Below are 25,500 nucleotides of genomic sequence, written 5' to 3' on the forward strand. Positions count from 1 at the left end.
GCAAAATTCTATCCTTGCTATTACAAAAGATTACAAGATAATTACATTATATAAAATAAGACACATGTTTCATCATTACAAACAAGCCTTTAAAAATCACTATTAATCAAATAATTTAATAATCTTACATGGATATTTCTCTAAAAATTATATTCACTTTAAAAATTTCACCCAAAATAATCATAAATTCAATCCGAAAGCAAAAATATCTAGCTGAAAAATAAAACACTGCTAGAATGAGATTTGGAAATGCTATCTCTCCCTTTTCTCCAGTTCGCTGGTTGTTCAGCATTTAGGACACTCACCTCTGTCCCAAGTTCTAACCTTTGAGATACTTTCCGTTTTCCAGCAGAGCTCTACAAAGATTAGTCTGGGGCAACACACTGTGTTGGAGGAAAGATGCTTGTAGAGTGTGCTCACAGCTTTGCAGTGCAGATCCTTCTAGTGGAGACATGTTTCAGTCTGCACCGTGTAACACACACTAACATCTACAGGGAATTAATAGGAAACCCAACCTGTTTCTGCATGCCAGTGGGGCACTCTCAGCAGGTAAACTTGCATAAATGTTTTCAGGCATAGCAAGTCACTGGTCCTACAGTCTAAGTAAATGCTTTAAGTACTGTAATGGGGAAAAGCTGAGGTAGCACCACTATTTTAAGATTCCTGTTGTTTACACTTTTATTAAAGATTTTCAAAAGGGGGGATGAGGAAGAGAAAAAAGACATTTTTATATTTCTCTGAGAAAACAATAAAAAATCATGGTTGTTGAGACTAAGCCTATTTTTTCAATTAATTAGTTGTATTGAAAAGAAATTAATTAAAATACTGTGACATCATTCATTTTCCCAAGAGAGAAAGGAACATTTTCCACTGTATTAAATAACGCAACTTTACTTTCAGGATGACTTGTGTGTATAGTCCGCCATTTCAAAAATGCTATACAGATCAATGCATATCCTTTCTTTTTCTTTTCTTCTTGGTCACCAGGGTAAACCTCTGAGCATGGCTTGTGAGAGAAACCTCAGCAGACAGTCTTTGGCCATCTTTACCACTTCCTAACTCTGAAGAACTGCACAACATGTCAAGACAGACATAAGGGTGTCACCACAGCACTCCATTCATTCTTACTCAGTGCATTGACCTATATTTCTAGGGTCTCTGCTGCTTTTCACAGGAATGTTCACCCTCATCAGGAATGGTTTCAATTCAGATACAGATGAAAGTAGGGTTAAAGATGCAGAAACTGTGACAATACAAATGCTACAGAACTAATCCTGCTCAAAATGTCACTAGTTTTTATGTGTCACAGTGCTTGACAGTTTTCCTAAGGCTGCTGAAATCTCTTGAGGTTTCAGTCTCAATTTCTCGTTAAATATTTCAAGTCTCATGGGTAATGTGAGAAAAACACTTAAAAACAGAAATTTAATTCCCTAATGCTTCAAATACAAATGAGAAAGCAAAAATAATTGAACTTTTAACCTCAGATTTTAAACAAATCCTGTAACTCCTAGTGTATTTCCTATGATCTTTGACCTCCTGAGGTAAGTACAGTTTCGTGCAAGTACAATTTAGAGTTCTTATAAGATCAGAGGAAATGACAACAGTGACACTTAGGAATGAAACATGTTCATCTACTACTTGAATTCACTAATTAAGTACAAATATTTAGGAAAGAAGTGCTTGGAAAACAAGTATTTTATTACTATCCCTTGCTGTTCTTAAAACATGGTACTCATCTAGTTCATATAACTGACTGACTCCCACAAACAAAAAAATGTGTAATGATTAAACAGTTGGCTAACAGTCAAATTCCCAACTGGCAATTGACTCTTCTGTGTGTAATCAGAGGGTTTTTTTAAAAAAACCAACTTACTAGTACTCTTTCCAACATGCAAAAATACTATGCTTCCATGGGACATCTATTTTAGCAGCCACGTACAAATACCACTATCTCTAAAATACCAAGTTGGTTACGATGAACATCACTGTGGTGTAAAAATTACAGCAACTGGAGAAGTGTCTCATATACAAAATAATTTTACATGAAAAATGGGTATATTACTAGTTCTTTACTAACTAGAATGGTTAGATTGTTTCTCTAACCACAAACTTAGATTTGTGTTTCCTCAGTCTGCATGTTATCCCACTCTGACTTGTTTGTGTAGCCCCACTGAGTTATTTAACAGCCTGCAAAGAATTTTTCTGTCTCTGAGATGTGGCATGACACTACTCCTGCAATTACACATAAACTTTGCTTAGGTTTTACTGTTTTCTCAAAATTTCTTTTAACATAATTTGATCAAAACAATATTAAATTTCAAAGTCCAGATTTTTCAAACCAAAAAACAGTGGCTTTCTCCCAATCTTCTGATACTTAACACAAAAGAAGTTTTCACTCAACCGTATCACAGAAGACTGGATCTCACATTTCTGGCAGGATGCCTACATCTTTCTGAGTGCTTTCCCAATACTTTGTTTATGTCTGTGGTTGTTCCCAAATCAGACACACCACACCACAGTGAATCATTTTGTAACAGCAGATGTGTCATTAAGAACCTTCATATCCCAAATATGAGGAGCAGGAAACCTTTTAAAAGAAATACCTTGTTCCAATCCCTTCTTCCACTGACCTATCCAGCATCTATACTGGACAGACCTCACTAAGCTCAACACTCAACATTTCAGACCTGCATCAAAACTGAGAAAGCCTTAGTAACATATGTGCAGACTGAGATTCAACATCTGGTAATGCAGCACCACCTACAGGCAAAACAATATCGCCGGGAAATACACACACACACATTAAAAAAAAATTAAATAAAAAAGAAAAATAAACAGGTTATGTATAAACTATGGGGGATTTTCCCCACCTACGGCCTTCCAAATATTTTCAGTATTTCTAAATAGGAAAAATAATGATTTATTGTTACTAATAACTATATAAACAAATAACCAATGTACCTTTTAGTAATTCTTATTCCAAAGTGAGCTCTACATATCAAAATTCCCTTGCCTCCATATGTGTAACTGCAAATAACATAAAGTAGACTGACCTTTAGGTCATTGAGACCTGTCCATAACATAATTATTTGACTAATTTTCTGGAGATACGACAACATAAAACCATATTCTTCTTCACTGCCTATGTCAAGAAGATGTGCCCCTTGTGAAGACGTTTCACAGACTTGTTGTGCCGCCTTCCATGGCTTGCTCTCCTTACCCATTCGATAGCAGCTGCTTTGGAATGCCACCCACCCTTGGGAACAGGTGCCTAGAGGTGAAGGACAGGATTTCAAAGATATGCTGTACCATTCATGTGGTACAGTTTAAGATTTTTTATAATTACACAGACATTTTGATGGCAATAGCATTTAATTAATTAATTATTTCAACCCCCCAAATACTCAGCAATTATGAATCAACACTCCTTCAAAATCCTGACAGTCTTAAAAAATCTGATAGACTGAAATAAAAGAACATCAACTACAAGCCAGTGAAGGGGGAAAAAATAGATTCATTAATTTTTAATCCATCTCTAGAAAAAATATAATTTTTAATTTTAGTTTCTGATGGTTCTTTTTTTTTCAATATTAAAAACTAAGTTAACAAATCAAGTCCTTTTAATAGCTTTCCGAGCTTAGGAAAATAGTTATTCCCTTGAAACTGAGTGTGTATTATTCTTTGTGTTTTGTTTCTAGTTCTAAAGATTTTAAGTTGTATTACCAGAGTAGCACATTTAAGGAAACAAAGCTACACAACCAAGCCATAACATCCTCAGAATACAACCTCCTTTACAGCACTTCTAACGAAACAGCACAGCAAGGCTACCCACTCAGCAGGACAAACCCATTACTTTGAAAGCAGCAAAAAGAGTTTCTAATGCTTACCAAGTTCAGGATTTTCTTTGCCTTTACATTTGAAGCTATGTAGCAAATTCAATCCATACACTCAAAATAATTAAAATGCTTAACTCCAACATTGATTTAACTCTATTTTAGACTGTAAACAGACAGTTAGTTTAACATATTTGCACATAAAAGTCTGTATTCTTCCTATGAAAAATGCTAAGAAATAATTAGAAATAGCTTTTCTGTGTCATTAACATTCAATTTCTTTCTGCTTTCTAGAAATAAAACAACCCACATTTACTAAAAATGTAAAACTGAATACAGGATTTTACAATTTACTCTCAAGTCATCTAGAAAATATGCAGTGCTAATTTGCATTCACTGTAACTACAAATAACTAATATATACCTGTTTCAGCTTGAACATCCAGTGATTGAGACACATTTATGAATTCAAGATGTAATTGTTCAAACATAAACTTAAATGTGTATAAGGTGGCTGGTGTCAAATCGCTCCATACAAAGAATCCACTGGGTCTTTTTATGGTCTGGGAAGTACCATTCAGTAAAACAGAAACTGAAAATTCTTGAGTCACCATGCTCCAATTAAAAGACACTGTAGTAGCTGTCACAATTGTTTTTATGTCATTTTCTGAAATCCCACCTAATAGACCAAGAAAAAAATAAAATACTGTCTTTACCACAAAGGAATAATTATCTCAACATTCCATTAATAATATCTTCTTTTCTTTTGAGAAGGGATGCGGGATACACACAGGAGGGAAAGAAAGGCAGTGTCATTTAAGCAGGTCATGTTTTAATTTATTGTCATGGTATATAAACTTATGTCTCAAGCAACAAGAAATAAAAGTACACAGTTTAAGGAGTGTTTAACTGTAAAAGCACATACTTACATAGAATAGCACTTAAGTAATAGAAGTCCAGTGCAGTAACACATTAGTAGCAAAACCATGAACCATTTGCTGTAGCTTGCTGGATGTACTTCCAGCATTCAGTGGCTGCTGCAATGTTTAAAACTACATATTTTTCCCAATTATGTTGTTTGTATACATATCCTAGTCTGTATTCCAAAGCTAGTATGAGCTTATAATGTGTACAAAGGTAATGCTATAAACTATTTTAATTAGCAAAATTAAGATTACAGAGCCATCTCATTTTAGTATTTGGTGGAACCTGTGGTCCTAAACAGATTTACAGCTATAGAGGATACTTTTATAAGCTCAGTGACAAGACTCACAAATTCTTATACTAAAAGGTCTGTTCCAGTTAATCGCAATGCTAAGGTCTACAAGCTACTCATTAACACTTTTTAAAGAGGGATTGTCATAAATGATAAACAAGAAACCCTATGTTGATATAAAATTGCTAGAATTTAAGTAACTTTCTCCATTGTCTTCTTTAATAAATCTCTTGTCCTAGCATTATTGTAGTATAGCAAATCCTGTAACATTTTAAAACTTTCACAAACTTTTACATCACTCCTATAATTCTGAATTATTATGCTAAACAAATATGTTATATATAATTATTCCTTCCACACCTCAGGGTTGAAAACAGACATCAATGCAAAGTTTCTAAATACATGACTAACCTCCAGATTTGAACCCCTGCTTTTTTAATCTTCCATTTTGGACTAACTATAAAAATATCAAAAATTTTTTGTGCTGCTCTACTTACGCGTCTTAAATGATTTTGTTCTTAAGATTTGGCCATTTTTTAGGGATTCTATTGTAATATCATACTTCTTATTCTCCTCAAGCAGAACTGTAGTACTGACAGGTTCCTGTCCAACTTTAGAAATGTTCCTTACAATCTGCAAGTTAAAGAATTTCTGAATATAGTGAAACTAATAAAAATACAGTTCATAAATTATCTAAAGAGATTTTAAAAGGGTAGCTTATATTGCAGACATCAAACTTGAGTCTGCAGTTAAACTGCAAAATACCCAACATTTAAAACAAAACCTTTTAGAAATGACACTATTAACAAACACTTTCATATTTAAATCTCCTTATTTCCTTTACATTCCAGAATATTCTATACTTAAAACAAGAACAACATCCTCCCACAGAGATCTAGGGGTAGTGACTGTGCCTCTGCTGGAGAAGTCAGACTCCAATGAGTTTATCTCCTTGAAGAACTTGCATGGGATTAACTTTGAACTTATGGCTATCTATCCTTATTCAACAGGATACTCGAAGGTCTTTTAAGTCCCGCTGATTTCAGCACAATTCTGTAACAGTACACACAAATTACATGAATTACAAAATCCAGTAAATTTTTTCCAAACTTTCTCTGTATTTACTATTTTACATTTAAAAAACAATGAACCAAAACAAAACCAACCAATCAATCAAACACAGAATGTGACTAGTTACTGGTATCTACAGCTTAAATACCTATGGAACTACATTTTCTCTAGACTGATGACATTTACTTTTTCACTGAAAGCATCTGTTTGCTGGTATGTCACAATATAATAGTCTGGATCCTCTCCTTTGGGCAATTCGGTCCACTCCAATAAAACTACTCTAGCAGGCTTTTTTGCTTGGTCACAGTATACACACTCTGAAGCCTGTAACAGAAACACAAAGGAATGCAGCTTAGTAGAAAATGCAGAAAATGTACCTCTAACTAAATAAGCAAATTCTGTCAATTTTAACTGATTTTACCTGGAGCTTGTACCTTGGCAACAGTTTTTATATGAATCAGTGTCACCAGCCCTACTCTGTGATATACAGAGGCTTCATAATTTTTTTACAAATTCTGCAGGCACAGGTTCTACTTTTCCTTTTCTCTTCAGAGGTAGTGAGCTGACCCAAATATGACAGAAATCTGTCATCATGTTAGACAGAAGGTCAGACATTTCACTTGAAATGTACATGCCACAATCATAGTTATCAGACATTCAGGAGCTGGATGTCTCAGTCCTACTCTTGCATTGCACATTAGAGACTTTAGTGGCATCACTTTCACAATTTTCAAATACCTCAGAATAAGAAACAATGTACAAAACATAGAGAAAAAATCTATTAAACATCTCCCTACCAATCCAATTTAGCCATGGCAGTACAAATTTCATTTAGTATTTTTAGCCACAGCAACCCCATGCAGCACAACAAGCTGGGGATGGAGCAGCTGGAGAGCAGCCAGGCAGAAAGGGAACTGGAGTTGGTGATTGACAAGAAGCTGAATACAAGCCAGCAGTGTGCCCAGCTGGCCAAGAAGGCCAATGGCATCCTGGCCTGTACCAGCAATAGTGTGGCCAGCAGGACCAGAGAAGTGTTTCTTCCCCTGTATTTGGCACTGGTGAGGCCACACATCGAATGCTGTGTCCAGTTCTTGGTCCCTCAGTTTAGGAAGAATACTGAGGTGCTGGAGTGTGTCCAGAGAAAAGCAACAAGGCTGGTGAAGGATCTGGAGCACAAGCTGTATGAGGAGAGGCTGAGGGAGCTGGGGTTGTTTAGCTTGGAGAAGAGGAGGCTGAGGGGAGACCTTATCACTCTCTACAACTGCCTGAAAGGGGGTTGTAGCCATGTGGGGGTTGTTCTCTTCTCCCAAGCAACCAGCAATAGGACAAGAGGGCACAGTCTTAAGCTGCACCATAGGAAGTTTAGGTTGGATATTAGGAAGAAGCTCTTTACTGAAGGAGTCACTGGGCACTGGAATGGGATGCCCAGGGAGTTCAGTGAGTCACGTTCCCTGCAGGTATTTAAAAAGAGACTGTATGTGGCATTTAGTGCCATGGGCTAGTTGACAAGGTGGTGTTGGATCATAGGTTGAACTTGATGATCTCAAAGGTCTTTTCCAACCCAATCAATTCTGTGATTCTGTGTTTCTGTTCCAAATTCTTACATAGGTCAACCCATTCTAGACACAAGTCTTCTGTATTTTTAACATTTCCTTTATGATAACTTAACCTGCCTTTGAAGGGCTTTGGCTTAAGCCCTTCAGAGAAGCAGGTTCCCTCTCAAATTTCATTTGGAATCAGAAACTTATGGGCTTCTTCTACCTAATATAGTACAAACCTGAATCACACCACTCAAATTCAAGTGCACACGATGCCAATCCCTATAACATAGTGTTTATAAAAGATGCAGTTCTGTATTTTAAGTTCCATTTTTTATTTTCTTTATGAATTAAGTAATGGATAAATGCTATCATTTGGCAATGAACTCAAAATTTAGTTCAAAAAAAAAAACCAAAAATAAAAAGCAAACAGGAACCCCTAGGACAATCAAATAAATGTTAGGAGTTTTACTATTGAATTACTTTGTGTTGTCCTGTAAAGCTATCTACCATGCTCAAAAAAACCACCCACAAACAAAACAAACAAATAAAAAACCCATACAGCTGGAACTCAGTTTAGCTTAACAGAACTTCCTTTAACTAATGAAAAACTAATGTAACCATAAATCTATCAGAATCTTAGTGTTCAGAGTTTGGATTATAAGTTTCCACCATAAGCAATGCTCTATGCCATTTTACTGTGCATAAATACATCCTCCTTAGACCTAAAAGACAAGAACTACATTTTCAAGTGTACATAGAAATTGTTCCATGCTTATATATTTGAGAGGGATTTAGAATGTCACTTTTAGTTGTCTACACCTTGTTGGCACTTTTTAGGCCCTTATCCAAAGACTGCAGCAAATTAAAAAAGAAAAAGAAAACATTATTAAATTGATCACAAATACCTAAGGTTCAAATCTATGTTCAGGCTAGCTACACATCAATCAGGAGAGCTAAGATATAAACACTTATTGACTTCTGCTATCAAACTTTCCAACACAAGATTCAAGCTGGCTTCTTAGTCTGAAAAAGAACAACTTGAGGGGAAATACAGCAGTGGTCTTAAGCAGTCAGAAGTGAGCAAAGATTGATTTTAAGTCTCTCTTCAAGTACAAGCACTGTGAAGGATGAAACATAACTGGTATGATCCAAATTCAAAGCAAACAAAACAAAAGGCAGTTCTTCATGAAATAAATAGTTTATATGACAAAGCTTAAAATAAATAATAAAAGTTTCAGCGGGTGTCAGAGGCAGCTCCTTCATGTTCACAGAAGTTCATAGAAGAGAACTACATTGAAGCTCACAATATCCACTGCAAATATGTCCATTTCAAGATATCCTTAATCTACAAATTGTGGGAAACTAATACAGTATAAGTAATTCTCATATGCTATTCTTACAGTCCTTCCCAAAGATCTGCTTTTTACCACTATCAGAAGTACAATAATGAACACACTGAAGTTTTTATTTCACCCCATGACTGTCTAAAAGGTGACTTATAGATGTTGAGATCTTTTACTTCTTCTGAGAAATGACATTAAACCCAAACCAGCAGGAAATAAAACATATTAAGGATCTCAAAAGAGCTTTCAACAATTTAAATAGAATGAAGACTGAAAATGTTCAGTGGCACTGAGAGCTCCCTGTGACTGCTAGATCAACAGAAAAAAAAAAAAAACAGGGCAAATCACAAACCATCAATTTTCAACATTCACTTATAATAGCTATCCACCTTCAAAAAACAGAGTATTTTTCTTACCTTAAATAAACATTTTAATAAAAGCAGCAGAAGAATAGTTTGATCCATAGAAAAAGAATTGCTATAGTCCCAGTGTTTCTTCTTAATTGTTTGAGTTGCCACAGCTTCAAAGAAAAATCAGGTTAGAATATCTAAGGAAGGAAAAATTAATACACATCTTTATACTTCACATGGATACAGCAGCAGCCAATGGTGTGTCCAAGATTTGTGTCTTTGCTCTGGCCCTGCCTCTTCCCAAGCCTCATATCAAGTTTCCTGAAATGAGAAGGCCTTCCTTTAACTTCACGGAACTGTGGAGGTGCCTGTTGTTCATTAGTCATTTAAAAACTGCTCAGTCTAAAAGATGTCAGGTTCTTTCTAGTTTTTATGTTATTACCAGATCAAAATTCATTGAGATCAGTGCAACTCCTTACTTACTTTACTCCAGACTCTGGTTGTTTCACATTTCTAGCCAGATGCCCCTTTGTCAGTGTTTAAAATAAGCCTTATAGCACTTTTCCGTGGAAGTACTACGTAGAGTTGCAGAGCCCATGATACATCTTATGACCTTACAGAGGTCCCACGAAAAGCCAACAGCATAAACATCTGCAAACAAAAGATAGACTAGAATGCAAAGCAGTAGGATCACTGATATATTTCCCAAAGGCTGCTGAACAAGAACTCGGCTCAGAAAAAAATATTGGGTGACATCCACATTTTGCCAGATCTGAAGCAGCCATTTCAGAGTTAAAATTCTCCCAGTATCATTGCCAGTGTCCTAGTCCTTCCCAAATTAACCTTTTAAATAGTAAGTTAGTTTTCCACTGTGTTCTTTTAAATTAAGTCTCTTTAATAAGTTGATCAAAATTGTTTTCTAAATGTAGAATAAATCAAAATCAGTGCCACCATATATAGGTACCATAAAAATGATCAACGCTCATATTATTTACTGTGTGTTTTCTTAGGTGCTGTCATCACATCATGTTTCTGTCTTGAGATAGTATCTTGTTTTTCAGTGAGCAGTTCCTAATTTTTTGCTAAAACTGTAGCCAACTGAACTGTGAATTGTGAAATAAGGAATACGATTTTTAATGAAAACTTTATTTAGAAGTTGTAGTAAACAAGGCAGGCTTGCTTGCACCTGAAATGTACAATTTCAGAGCTTTTATGTTATCCAGGCTCAAAGACACACATGATAAATCCAAAGCTGCTGCAATGAAATCCCTGATCTCCAATCACTGAGTGAATCTCCTTCTCTGAGAAGCACAAATCTGCAGAGGACACAAGGGTGTAATTACTTGAGTGCTACTGTAGCCATCAATGGCAAAAGCAAGCTGCTGCCTATTCAGCTGTTTTGCAAAGCAGACATAGTCCATTTTTTTACAGAGCAATTTGTAGTAATTGAGTACAAAGGGAGGCTTTATTTATGAAGAGATTTTCAAGACACCAGCAGGAGCTCTCTCTGTGTTAACCTCATTAAATTAAGTGTGCGTGGCACATTCCACCTTAATCAAAAGAACACTCCCCAAAATATAACCACTTTCCTTTTATTCAGCATTTCTAGTGATTAAGTTTTAATGTCGTTCACTATTTGTTTTCCCGAGAATGCAACATCACTACAAAAGCAGCTCTTCAAGTTCCCTCATGCAAAAACTACTTGTAAAAGTAGAAACTACATGTATAAGACATTTTTTCCAGACTACCTCCTTGCAGTAAGAGTCTCAAATCTCTGATCTTAGGGAATGTTTTACCACTGATTTCAATAGGTATTTTACCACCTAATTGGTCTGTATGTAGAATTATTTCCCAAATAGGCAAAAATGACAGTTATTACATGATCCATATATGGCTGCTGAAATCTAGTCATAATTGCATTGCTACAGTTCATTGTTCTTTAGCTCTGAATGGGCCTTTCCACACTAAGATACAGTGACCTGTTAATGGTAACAGAATTTCCTTTTCCATAGGTAGTTTGTACATTCCACTTGGCACTTAAAGGTTAGAGACAATCTAGTACATAATGACTCTTTCAACCATAACCTTTTCTCAGTAAAAAGCCTTTTTTTCTTTTGCATTAATGCTAAGGGCTGAAGTCTATTCCTCAAAAGATTTTTTACATTCATGTTAGGGCTCTTTTATTGAAAATACGTTCCCCAGAATAGTTGGCAGTGTGAAAGCCGACCTAATCTAGGAAATACAGTACTAATACCCCACTATAACTACAAAATAATTTCTGCTAGTGGTCTGACCTTCATGCTGCCCTTCCATGATTGCCATATTGCCATGGTTATGTGTGACAACATCCCTGTGGGATTTTTCCATTGGACATACATCTATACATGATTACAGCAGCAGCATCACCTCAAGTTAACATGTGGAAAAGGATTTGATGGGACAGAACTTGAAACATTAGTTCAAGTCAGCATTTTCCATTGCTGCTGTATAGCTGAGTGGTACCTTCATGTTTATTTGGCAGTAAGTTTTGTCACAAAGTTGAATCTGTAATATTTGGAAACTGGACTTTTCCTTTGAATTCTTATAAATGGAGAGATGGAAAAAATAGAGATGGAAAGAAGTATACAGAACCAATGCATAGTAAAAACAAATAATAAATAAATACCCAGGCTCTGTAAGCTGAGCTTATCAGCAGTGCAGAAGGTCAAGAGAAAAAAAAATTAGTACCAGGAAAAATAGTGTGTGAAAGAAAGGAGAAAGGAGCCACATGTGAAACAGCCTTTTGACATTGCTGAAGGAGTGTGAACAGCAACACAGTGACAGATTTGGCTAGCTAAAAAAGGAGATTATTAGGTGTCTGTACATCTATACTCTCAGATTTTATTATGAAAACACACAGTAAGTGGCTTAAACCTAATTTTAAAAGCTGTATTTTGTATTTTAATTGCATATTGAGGCAAGAGTTGCTCTTAGCAAATGGCTTAGTAATAAGGCAATGAAATTATAAAAGTCAAATATAAGTAATATAGACAAAGACTTACCATTTTCTAGAAGTTAATTCAGGTACAGTCTAAGTATAGAGATATATTTATGTCAATCCCTAAAATATCTCCACAGTTTTATGCGTAAGCCTTTATATTGTCGAATTTCTTTTGCACGCACAGGTAGAAGAGAGCAGAGGAAATGTAGGAACGAAGAGCTGGTGGAAGCAGCTACAAATTAGAGATATGCCAAGGCATGGCAGGACTGTAGTAGGACCACAGCAGGGCCACACTCCATCATGCACACTTCTCCACAGCTCCTCACAGTTTTCAGTGGCAGTGTGGGACTCTCAGAGCCATGCATTCCCAGCCTTTCTCTTAGAGGAGTAGAAATTGCATGTCTTCGTTTCAGAGGGGATAGAAGGGCTGGAACTCTGTGGGTATTAAAGCTCTTTTAGTCAGTAATAAACAGACTAATGCTGGTATCTAACTTCCAAAGCAGTTCACAAGACACTTCCACATACAGAGTTACACACCATTTGAGGATGCCGCTTAAGGTAGGAATGCAGAGGTGAAGAGATGAGAAAACCAACAGAACCACAAACTGCATCATGTTTATATTTGAGTTGCAGACAAAGTAAACATTTGGAGAACAGTCCTGCCACACTACAGGTTCATTCAAACCTTCTCGCCATTTCAAGGCCTGCAAGAGCTAGTTCACATTATATAAAATATACCCTATTATGCCAATGTCATCTTCACAGAAGTAACGGGGGTCAGCTGGCTGTCCAGGAAATGGTTCACTTTCTGACCAGGCCAAAGCACCCTGAGTTTGACAATTAACTGTAAAATGAAAGGCAATCTTACTGTCATCCCATACAGCTCCACTGAAGATGTAAGAGTTTGCTGTAGGCCTGAGGGAGGATCCTGACACAGTTCCTACTGATTGTTGCATTTAAAAAAACAAGTTGGATAACTGGGAAAAAATATTTTAATAACATTTTTCCTATTTTAGGTTGTCTTTAAGATAATTTTAAACATAACTTCTTTTCTAATTTCAGGGTTTGCCTAACATGTTGCACTAACATTCATCTTTAGTGGAAAAACTAAATTAATTGCATCAACAATGATTTATTATCACTCTGCAAAATAATGTTTATTACATTCTTTTTAATTACGAATACATTCTAAATCTTAGAAAAGCACATGGCTTATAAATAACACAGCTGTTAATAAAACCACATAAATTGTTCGGCAATTATATGGAAAAATGCTATATTGTGAGAGCTACCTTTTTATCAAATGATAAATTTATTAAGAATTTTGGGGCAAAACTCTCTTAATGCAGATAAAGGATTCCTATCTCTATGTGAAAAAAAATCAAAGGCTCTAAGTATACATTTTTCTTTTAAAAGTTGTCCTTTTAACTTGATGTACGAGTACACAAACTTTATGGCTGTGACTATGATTTGAATTTTATTTCTTGCCCGCATGAAAAGTTTCTGTACACAAATTCTGACAGCAGTATCAGAGAACATTTTGGTTCTGGGCCTTCGTATCTAATACAATATATTGAAATATCTGCCATACAAATCATGAAAATGTGCAAATGAAGCATATGCTTTCTCAAAGCATCAGTTTATTTTAATCACTAAGAGATCAGTCTTTATAATGGCTATATATTTAATGGCTAATACAATGAATTACTCCTTAATGTTTAAACCAAGTCACTATTTTTAAGGATATGAATGAGTAGATGAGTCTTGTAAGTAAAGACAGATTTCCCTATATAAATTATTTTTCTAAGCCATCAAACCGAATATAACACACACTCAAAGATTTGTCACGCAAAGTAGCAAAATAGTCTCAAGTTTAAAGGGTTTTTTAAATTTTACACTGTTTATTTTTCATTCCAATAATCCATGTGACAAACCAACCTTTGTGTAATTGACAGCTTGAAATTAAAACTATTTGTCATAAAGTTTTCAGACTTTTAGATAAGAATTTTAATTCTGAATCAATTTTGATGATAATGAAAATACTGTCATAATTTAGACTATTTTCATCCAATCAGTTTATAAAGAAAATTAATCTTCTAAAACCAAGTCTAATATTGTATCCTTAATTTTTAAGAGAACATTACATAGTATGTTTACTAAAGAGGAGATTATATTCAGTTTAAGGTGCTGAATCATGGACATTCACAGCTTTATTGAACATGAATGACTCACCCAAGCCCCTTCAAAACATTTATTTTACCTGATTGCTTTTTTTCCTAGACTCAAAAATTAAGACTTAAATTCAGTCAAAAGTCCATATCTGAATAATAAAAAAATTAATTATTTTATAAAAATATACTGAAGACAAATCTTCAGACTAGAAAACAAAGAAAAAACCCATTATGAATAGCTAAAATGTCCTAGGGGTTTTAATAAATACATATATACATATAGTCTTATTCTATAGCTAGTAGATAATTTCTTTTCTATGAAAAGTGAAAAATGGATACAAAATAGACTCTTTCATAGCAGAAACAGCTTTCAAATATTTTTAATAAAAGATCAAAAGCTTAAACTCTTCAGTCTAGTCATGCTTCATATTTATAATATACATAAAAATTAAATGCATGTCTAAGGTTTAAAGATATTATTATTATTCTGTGGTATACTCTGAAGATTTCCTACAAGTACTTACAGATCATAGGCATGTTGTTCCTCAGTGACTTACAGTCTAAGCAGAGTTCAACCCTTGATAACAGCAAACATACAAAAGATGGATTTTTAGGCAAGATCAAAAGTGTTGCAGTTGATCCCATGATTTTTTAAATAAATTATTTCAGTCATTCTCAAAACCCCAATATGCTTCTTTCCCATTTAAACATGGGACCAGTGATAGATTTCAACTGAGTTCTCCAAGTAAATAAACAACTGAGAAATTCTCAACTTTGATAGGTAGCCACAATCCAAGATTTTAAAATACTGTAAGCACAGATATAAACCAGCTTTCAACAGCTCATCAGAAAGCCACTGAGTAGAAATACATGATGGCTAAATCACACCTTGTCCAAAAGGATTTATGGGTTTCTTTCTATACATGGTAATATTTTAAAAGACAATTTGAAGAACAAAATCTTTAGTAAATTTGTGAGAATTTACATTATAAAGCATAATTGAGGACTTTTTAATTTCTCTGCAGAGTACTATAACCATCCATGGTACAAAAGAAAACTCATTTTATTTCTTCAAATTAAATTGTATCCACAGTAATGTTCAGTTCCATTGGCATGAGCAGTCTATAGGCTCCTGGAGGACATACATAATTTCAGTGCCATTTCCTGAGCAGCGCAGTGGCACAGTCAGATTACGTGTTCCAGTTTCACGACAACATTTACAGAATCTTAAATGGCTATCAATATTGACATTGAAAATTGTTGCAGATGGGCATTTTCCATCACAAGAAGCCACGTTTATCTATGAGTAAAATAAAAACTGAAATTAGATATCTCAAATTTTGTTGTAAAAGTATTACACTTCAAACTTGCAATTACAATTCATTTTTACATTTCAAAAGGTCTTTGGTCTTAAAAATGGTTTTAACTTATTCATTCATTCTAAGTTTAGTCACATTTAAAATATTTTTTTAATTAAGCTTTTCTTTGTTGTTTAATCATGTGTGTTATCTCAAGCTTGAGTAAAATGTGCTGTGGAGACCAAAACTGAATTCCATTTAAAAATTAGTAACTTCAAAACAGCACAGATGAATCCATGTCCTTTTCATGTTCACTGACAAGAAGTTAAACTCTTCTAAGCAAATTGAAAGGAAGTCTGTCTTTCTCCTTGAAGGTTCAAGAGGAAAAATGTATCAGTGCAAAAGTTTTTACCTTTCTTATTCATACTTCTTATGACTGAGGGCTGTGTTATCACTCTAAGAAATACCTCCAGAAAGTAGATGCAGTAACAGACTAGCTAGAAAATTATTTCTGCTCTGGACCTCATAATAGTAAAGTTTTCTCTCACTATTACATTATCTGAGGGATTTTCTTAGCTGATATTTTGACAGAAAAAAAATTGATACTTCTTAATAAAAACTTAAGCAGAGTTGATCTTTTGCTGATAGCTTTAAATCTGATTTCTTATGTGGGTGGGGCATGTGAAAGATGCTTTGACCCACTCCCTTCCAAACAGCCTGTGATGAAATGTGCTATATCCATACAAAATAGACCAAAATGATACTCTTACAGCTTTTAAATTTCCTGAAATTTGACAGGCATAAAAAAAATACTTTGTCCTAAGCACTAATAATCTCAGCTATTAATTAATGAAATGTAGTAATACTCAGCCCTATCCCAAGTTTGACAGCATTAATCTGGCCAAAGAACACATATGTAGTTCCGAACCAGTCACAGCAGATACCACAATTTGATAGACCAAAATCACACAATTGAAAATGAGTGCCAGTGGTGGAGATGGAGAGGAAAGGAAGTGGAGCTAAGGGTATGAATAGGAATTCAGAGGAGGTGAAAATCTGGAGGTATTTCTGGGTGAAGGGTAAGGGAATCTGGACTGTGCAAAGAGCGTGCAGACGTCAAGGAAATCAGGAGCAAGAAGATGCTGGGAGAAGGGGGTTATAATACAGATAGACGTGGGATGGTGGTAGGTCTATTTCGAAAGTGGGTAGAGAGGGAAGATAAAGAATCTACAATAGAAAGTCGTAAAAAGGAAGGCTTCAGTTTTTGTGTCATTCAAGACATGACCTGGGCAACATTCTCATTGCTCCTCTCTGAACACTCTAGTTCTGCAGCAATGTAGAGGCACCAAAGCTGCACAGAGCACTCTCATTGGTAATGCTGCACTGAATCACAAGACGCACTATAATGAGTTTGTTTCCACTGCCTATTCATCTCTCTAATGCCATAGCTCTTAGTTAACCTTTCTGTCTGCAGGAGAGCAGAGATTTTCACAGAACTGAATGAAAGGGCAAAGACCTTTTCAATTAGCTTTAGAAAACCTATGAGGTTTGACTAAGTCTTTCATATTATTTATTAATCAATACCACATCTTTTTTTTGTTATATTGCTTGTCCCTTAACCTAAGCTGTTGAAGGAAATGTGAAGCTCTCCAGACTCTTCTCTCAACAACAAATTACTGTAATTTCATCTATATATTTATACTCCCTCCTTACCAACTGTTCTTATAAAACTAAATATATACATCACACACTCCTACTATTAAAATTGGAATATGTCACTGTTGACCTCCTATTAGGATGGGTTTTAATATGCAATGATATTTTACCTCTTCCCTAATGACTGTTTAGGTTCTTCAATAGAATCTTAACAGAGGCTTTTGGAAGTCTTGAGATACTTTGTCAATTGCTTCTTTTTTAAGTGCTACATGAGACACACATTTTTTACTCAGAAGTATTCTGAGTTTTGTAAATGGGGCTACATTGAAGCTGAGAAATAAGATGACCTAAGCAGACACATAAATAAATGGTATCATGAATTTATGACATGGAGACCCATGCTATGTGGAAGAGAAGACACACAGAGTGTAAAGGTTTTCAAATGGGAATGCAGCAGTGTTTCCATCCCATTCTAAGTTGAAACATTTCTACTCCTCTTTTAGAGTGGGACATTGTTTCATGCTGGAGAGTTCAATGCCTTCATTATTTACAAGCAATTATGGCATGTATGTTTTCTCTGAAGACAGATGTTTTTCCAGTCAGAGGGCTCAGTCTCTCAGTCATAGGAATAGCTAGTTTTACTGCATTTATGAGTGGGATTATATTTCTAGGGTGAAAGGTCTGTTTTTGAGAAGACAGCAGCATTTTTTGTTGCCTGTTAGTTATAAGTGACTTCTTCATACTTGATTTGTCATGCCAAGGCCCAGAATCAAAACAGCTCTTCTGCGCTTACCGGGCTTTGACTTATACAGTCATTTTTTCTTATGGTTGTCCTGATTGTCATTTTCTGGCAAATCCTTTCTTCCTTTTTGCCTAATAAAATACAGAAAATGCATACTGAATCAATACAACTTTTGTACTGTATTTGCAACCAAAAAAAGTAAAACTATTAACATAATTTAAACAATTATACTTTGTTTTCATTATTGTACACACAGAAACTATTACTTCCATTTTTTTAAAAAATCTAATATATTAATAAATAGCTCCTGTGCAGAATTATCTGTTTTATGGCTGGCACATATGAGGCATCAGGTGGCCCACATAAGCTATGCAGATTTTATAAATATCAAGATATGAATATGATTTTAAGTTGCACATATGGCAAGAAAAATATAAGCACTTAGGAAAAAAGATGTCTTGAGTAATTTTGAATACTACTAGAATTAATTCTGTTTTATTGGGAATGTTGAATGTAAATAGGATTTTAATTCTGCATTTTAGAAAATTTTCAGAACTTAACATTGAGAAGGTGAATCTGTGAATGTGATTACACCAATGCTATTTTGCTTGTTTAAAAATTAAATATACTTATATAATTTCAATATTTTTTTGAGAAATACATCTTTCAAGGAAGCTTTGAGAGAGAGGTGCATACATTTTCTAAATATGGTGTACTTTCTACCTCCAGATCTGAAGCATGTAGCACTGAGTCAGCATATAGATCTATGACTAGGGAAATACTGAATTTTTACATACAGTCTGGGAGATATTGATAGGAGGTTTTTTCTTTTACTTGAAAAATAAAGCTGTAGAGTCTAAAGCTATTTTAACATTGTAAAAGTCATAATATAATACTGAAGACATTAAACACACAATTTTTCATGTTGTACTCATATCAGACTGCTATTACTATCTGTGTAACAGCAGTAATTTAGATCTCCTATTTCCCCACCCATCAAAATCATGCATTAGTTTTGCTGCGCAACCATTCTGGACATCCAGCATATGAAATAATAAGCACTATTCAGCATAGTTTCTCAACCTTCCACATATGCCTTCATGGTTAGATGTACACAAAAACAACTCTTCCGTTCCCCAGAAGCTTGTGAGCACTTTTATAAGAAAAATGAGCTCTGAGTAACCAAGATATTCTGCAACCACAGCTCCACTGCGTATTTTAAAATCAGGTTGGCTGCGGAGTACAGCTAGATTTTAATCTGTGCATTCAAGAATCAAACAATATTATGCTACTGAATTAGCAGATTGCTGCATGATTGAAGATGTTAGCCTTTAAGATTTCACTTTTCCTTCCTCAGAAACACTTAAGATAAACTTCTGTGATATTTCCATCAGAAAGTGTTTACCAGCATGACTACAGGTAGACAATGCAATCTTTGTATTGCTACAAGTTATATAGAGATTTATATAAGATTTCAGCATATAAAGTGCTGATGTCTAATGAAAACTTTGCTGCTACACGTTTCTCTCTCCAACCCTGAACAGTAAAAAAGCTCTGCATTCAGTATCAGATGTGCTTTGTTTCTCATTCCTTCTTTCAGTAAGGAGTATCTGTGACTTACCTATCCTATAAAGCAAAGAATGACGACTGTAATGCAACAGTTCTGTAACACTCTGTAATTTCCAGTGTAAAAAGGATGTATTATCACTTGGCTGTAATTGTATTGTACTGCCCACCCTCAATATTTTTCTGACTTTGTAAAACATATGATTTGTGACGAAGAAGAAATATAGCATAGATCCGTATCTGCAAAGGTGAGACCAGACAGTAGCATGCACTCATGCTCTATTTCAAGGCAAAAACATTTCCATCAACAATTTCAGTAATGTGGGATCAATTTTAGAAACTCTTGGTAACTGTATGCAGAATTCTGATTCTTTTTTCAAGTAATATTTTATATTACAACTACCTTGTATAGTAAGTCAGTATGATAAAGCAAATTTCAGCAATGAGCAGGAGCAACAACCATCCACAGCATATACCATAAATGGATGAAGCTAAGTCTGACAGGTGCTGAGCAGTGAATCTAAACCTGGCTTGAGAAAACCACTGGTTTGGGAGGCCAACAGAGGACCAGCATCACTCAGTATCAGGCCCAGTACCACTGACTACATGGTAACATTTAATGATGATGACAGCTATGACACACATATCAAGCACTGCTTACACTATTATCAAAAAAGGAAAATACAGTATGAAAAATAATACCTGGTTCACAATTAATACTATCAGTAGGCACTACTGGATTAATGGCAAAGGGTAATAGACCCAATCCAGAACCTGGCAGAATCATTAGGAATAGAAGATTCTCATGAAATAAAAACATTTCTGCATAAATGACATTTCATTAATTCTTACACTGCCAACTGCAATTTTTGTTTTAGTATAAGATGATGACCTTTCCTGTTAGTCTTCTGCAATTTAGAAACTCTGCAGCTGTGTCAAGTCTCACTAAAGATGGCCTAAACTTTATTCTCTCCTGATTAACTCAAAACTGGAAGCTTACTTTGTAACCAAACTTTTACAACGAGTCTCACTATGGCAAGGTAAGAATTAAATATATGCACTCACTTTGCATGCATTACATCAAGCTCTTTCAGAAAAGTTATTTTATCCCATTAAAACCCCAAGGTGTTGCAAGCTCTATTTATAAGTACTCTTAACTGGTTCACCATAGGACACATGCTTTTAGATTAAAATAAAACAAAATAAAAATAAAATTGCATATAGTTGTATTAATTATATCTGGGGGGGTTAGCAGGCACCTCAGCAAGTATTTCTGAAGTATAACAAGGCCTTTCCTAAGGCCACAGAATACAATCAAAATTATAAATCTTCCTGGTCAATAAAAAAACAATAGTCAGTATTTTTCAAGACTAATTTTCCAAGTAAAGACAACCCAGTTTGGGGGGAGAGTTAAATATTTTTCAACACAGCTTATAAGAGAAAGAGTGATTCTCATTTTTAAAAATTTATTTTATTTTATTAAAATACCTCTTATTTTCTATGTTTTGTATACAATAGTTCAATGATACATATATATATATATAGTTCAAGTTCATTTTTTAAGACTAGCATAACTTGGAACTTGCTATCATCTGTATAAGATAAATATCAATATTCCCTTATTTTACCAAATTATATTCAATACATTTCACTTCAGTTTAATATAATTACTGCACAATATATGATTGTAAGTCTGTGACTTGCTATTCAATATTATTAAGTAGAGGTTTATCAACAAAAATTCCAAAAACTAATTTTCATATATATTTTTATTCTAATGTTGAACACAAAAAAGGCCAAAAAAGAGGGGGAGGATTTTCTGAAATGTTGAACATGTCCTTGCTCTACACAATTAGTTTTATGCAACAATGTTTTATTTTTATATATACATTATTATATACCTAGATAAGAAAATTTTCTTAGTCAAAACTGCAGTGAAAATCAGTTTGTTTTCAATCAATTTTAAAATTACTTATCATGAAATCTTTGTGTCAGCCTCAGTCATATTTCATTGTATTTTAAAGTTACACACTCAGAAAATATGAATGTATTCCCACACAATAAAAAGTTGATTTTACATAAGAGTTGCTATCTTCAGTATTGCTATAACTTTTCCTTATTTGGGATTTTTTAAAAAAATCCAGTATTTTGGCCCTAGAAAATACGTATTAGGGATCCAGAATAAATCAGTAAGTTTGAAGATGTATTGCAAAATGTCACTGAATTAGGAATCAATTTGAGGGGAAAAAATCCTTAACTTTTATGGTGAAAATCATATAGGTAATATTTTAGAGCAAACTTAGCAATAAAAACAATATTTGCATCATCTTAATTGAAGTAACTTTTAATCTTCCATGGGTTATGTTGAGAGAGATTTGGTTATACTCCAGAACAATAATGTTAAAAAACACCACAGCAGCAGACAAATGAAGCAATGCCTTTTAATAAGAGTAGTTAAGTAACTACAACAATTTTATGTAATTTGCAGGGGGAGTGCATGCTTTTTCCTCCTTTATGTCTCAGCAACTGAGGTTAAAACACCAGCCCTCCAAAACCAAAGCCAAACTAGCACATATTGCAGCCTTCATCACTTACAGGTCTTGCAGCAGCCATCACTATAGGTCTGCACAGTTCCTCCATTCTAGGAAAATAAAAGGAGAATATAGAAAAAAAAGACTGAGTGATGCAAAGGGAAATTGTATCTCAAGACATTCCATGTTTTAAAGATGTCCATCCAATAAAAAGCAGTATCACTGAAATCAAGAGAATTACACAGAGATGCACCAGCTGAAGGTTAGGTTCACAAATTCTTTACAGTCTTTTTAACTGAAACTGAACTCATCATTGCTGACAAGTTCAGTAATGTTCAGCTGACATCTGATCTAGTCTCCTTTGAATAAAGCACCTAGTTTATATAATCATATTTTTATATCCACTACCATCTATTTCCCCACCACTGAGACTTATTAAGATAGTTTAAAAAAATTCATGTGTGTAGCCCAAAACTGCCTATCAAGCAGACAATAGAACATAAATAGCACTCTAACAACAGGGGGGAAAAGACATTTATTGGCTTCTACCCTTTCATGCAAGCATACATTTTTTATCTCATTTTAAAAAATTACAGAATAAGTTGTCTAAGAACTTCCTAAATGAGCCCTTAACACAGACCCTTAAATCCATATGCCTGAATTATCTTGAGCTGCCTGTCCTAAAAAACTTTCTCCTCAGCTCCTCAGTTCAAGTCTATGCTCAGCATCTCTGAAAAGCAGGTCAGACTGATTCAAGAAGTTAATTTTAGGGCTCCATTCCTTAAAATCTTAATTTTTATTACTAAGGAAAGATCCTAATAGATGGTGTCAAAAGATAGTATACCCTCTTCAGGATTGGAATAAGTAGGAACTTATTTAAAGAAACAATGGATAAGTAGGACATGCATTAAATTTATAACCTACAGTCACTGCCGCAATGGTACTTACCTCTCTATATATATATTTGTTTGTAGCTTATATTTAATATATGGTTTACTGCAAGTGCAAGAATCATAGGAAATATTATAAAGTTAGAGAAGTATTAAATTAAAAATTAAACTGCAAAAAAATATGCAATGTTTGTGAAGAATACATGTTCTTCAAGGTAGTTTATATAGGTAAGCTACATTTATATTTTCAGACATATGATGTAGGTAGATACCCTTTCGTGTATGATTGGTATTTTTAATTATGTTATAAAAAGTTTATTTTAAGAGATAATAAAGTTTATATATTCTCAGTCATTTTCGTAATCTTTAAACAACTTCAGGAATTTTTAATATAGCTGACTTTCATACGTAGTATTTCTGGATTGCTTGATCTGATTTATTTAGTGAATGTGCACTATGAACTTTGCAAAGTGTTATTTGAAACTGAAGTATGACACAGTGTTTAGCACTTTATATAGTGGTATGTCAAGCATGATTCCAATTAGACAATATTTTAAAAGCAGTCAACAATAAGACCCAAACCAAATTGTTATACTCCTCACACAGATACTTTGTCAGTCAAAAAGCAAACAGCAGCATAGGAAATGACTGAAAATTGCACGCTTACATGTTTTTACTTACCACTTTTTCAATTTAAAGAAAGTACATGAGCTGTGCATGCATTGTCAAGTGTAAGCCAAACTCCAGAGCAGTTACTGTCACTTACCTCACCCAAAGTACAAACCTTTGTACACTCAGTGTCATTAAATGGGGGGCAAACAACAGCTGATCCCAATATGATAGCCCCTGCAGCAGTCTTTGTACATTTGTAGTTGGTGCAGTTGGAGCTCCAGGTGCTTCCTTCCTGAATATATGAACCAAAGCCATTGTAAGGAAAGCCAAAACATTTCAGCTTTATCTAAAATCCCAAATGTCTCTAAAACCAGTGCCTTCATGCCGTAGTACCTACTGGAGTGGAAATTCTGATGCATATCACTCATAGGTGTCAAAGGAAAAGACCATCCTCTAAATACCATTGGCTACTCCTCCCTGGCACTGTGGCTCTATTCTCCAGCATGTTCATGCTTTGAAAGCAATGGGAAGTATGAACAAAGTCAAGACCACATCTAAATTTCCATGTATGTGGATGCTGGAACACACCATTGAGATCCAGAACCCCAGTGCTTCAATGTGCACTTTTCCTTTGTGTAGTAACCAGAATAAGAGTGGCCCTGAGAAGACGAGGACATAGGAGTCCTCATGTGGGCTCAACTCAGAAGCTCCCAATGCATCTAAATCACAGTATACGGCTCAGAATTACAAGCTGAAGCCTTCCCTGCACTTGAAGCATAGCCAACCTTAAGTAAATTATGACATTTACATATCTTCATAGAAAATATTACAAGCAATAAAATGTGTGAAATGGCAGGTCTTTATATAAACATACTCTTTTTCTATTATATATCATAAATAGTCTCTGAGTACATAACCAGCAGTAAGGAGGCACAAAGCAAGACTGACAGCATTAGTTAATTAAGAAATGACTGTCAGAAACCTGCTTATTGTACCACTATAGTCATTTCCTATCTCTAAGTTCAGAGGCACTTACGTCATATACAATAAGTGTTCCATTCTCTGTATGAAAAGAGCAGGACACGTTTTGACATGTACCACAACAAGTATGGTGGCTGAAGGAAGGAATATATACTTGATGCTGGAAAGCAAGGAAAGAAAAAAAACCAAACAAGTATTTTTAAACATTTAGTATATTGAAATTCTTTAATTTCTGAAACTAAAAATAGCAAGAAAAACAACATATGGGTGGGTGGATGAATGGATGGATGGATTGATGGATGGGTGGATAATCAGACAGATACATTTACATATGCTGTTAGAAACTGCCTTGAAAAATAATCCTGTAGACACAAGATACACATCATCACTATTAAGTTCTCATATTCTTGCTGAGTTAACAGGAGTAGCAAAAATCTTCACTAAAACATTTAACTTAATTATGTAGCTGTGCTCACATATTGCATCATTCCTGTATTTTAAGAATACTTACAGCTTCACATTGCTGGGAACAATTCATCATTGTGAATTGCATGGCGTTGTATCCTGTGTTTTGATCTTTTTCTTGTAAACAGTGCACAGTGTAACAAAGATCTCCATCCAAGTACTGAATCACTGACTGTCCAGGATTCAGCACTGTGACCTCTTGGAAAACGCACACATCATCCTTCTCTAAAACCAAAAGAAATAAGTGTTACCAGA

General features: G+C 34.7%; 2 protein-coding genes across 4 annotated transcripts in view; both read right to left on the reverse strand.

The window, feature by feature from the left end:
* PTPRQ (protein tyrosine phosphatase receptor type Q) overlaps positions 1-9,530 on the reverse strand; it is a 132,018-nt gene extending 122,488 nt beyond the window's left edge. For all 3 annotated transcript variants that reach the window (XM_071552159.1, XM_071552158.1, XM_071552160.1), the window contains exons 1-5: positions 9,420-9,530; positions 6,306-6,443; positions 5,546-5,681; positions 4,257-4,511; positions 3,054-3,271 (exon numbers count right to left, since the gene is read on the reverse strand). In XM_071552159.1, coding sequence (XP_071408260.1) covers positions 3,054-3,271; positions 4,257-4,511; positions 5,546-5,681; positions 6,306-6,443; positions 9,420-9,467 — 795 coding nt within the window. In that variant the 5' untranslated portion in view covers positions 9,468-9,530. The remainder of the gene's footprint in view (positions 1-3,053; positions 3,272-4,256; positions 4,512-5,545; positions 5,682-6,305; positions 6,444-9,419) is intronic.
* Positions 9,531-13,592: 4,062 nt separating this feature from the next.
* The window catches only part of OTOGL (otogelin like), an 89,692-nt gene continuing 77,784 nt past the window's right edge, over positions 13,593-25,500 (reverse strand). The window contains exons 54-59 of the mRNA XM_071550085.1: positions 25,292-25,470; positions 24,836-24,940; positions 23,972-24,091; positions 22,362-22,407; positions 18,252-18,331; positions 13,593-15,804 (exon numbers count right to left, since the gene is read on the reverse strand). Of these exons, the coding sequence (XP_071406186.1) occupies positions 15,604-15,804; positions 18,252-18,331; positions 22,362-22,407; positions 23,972-24,091; positions 24,836-24,940; positions 25,292-25,470 (731 nt within the window). The 3' untranslated portion in view covers positions 13,593-15,603. The remainder of the gene's footprint in view (positions 15,805-18,251; positions 18,332-22,361; positions 22,408-23,971; positions 24,092-24,835; positions 24,941-25,291; positions 25,471-25,500) is intronic.

Source organism: Pithys albifrons, chromosome 3, assembly GCF_047495875.1.
Source record: "Pithys albifrons albifrons isolate INPA30051 chromosome 3, PitAlb_v1, whole genome shotgun sequence".
NCBI classification, from domain to species: domain Eukaryota; kingdom Metazoa; phylum Chordata; class Aves; order Passeriformes; family Thamnophilidae; genus Pithys; species Pithys albifrons.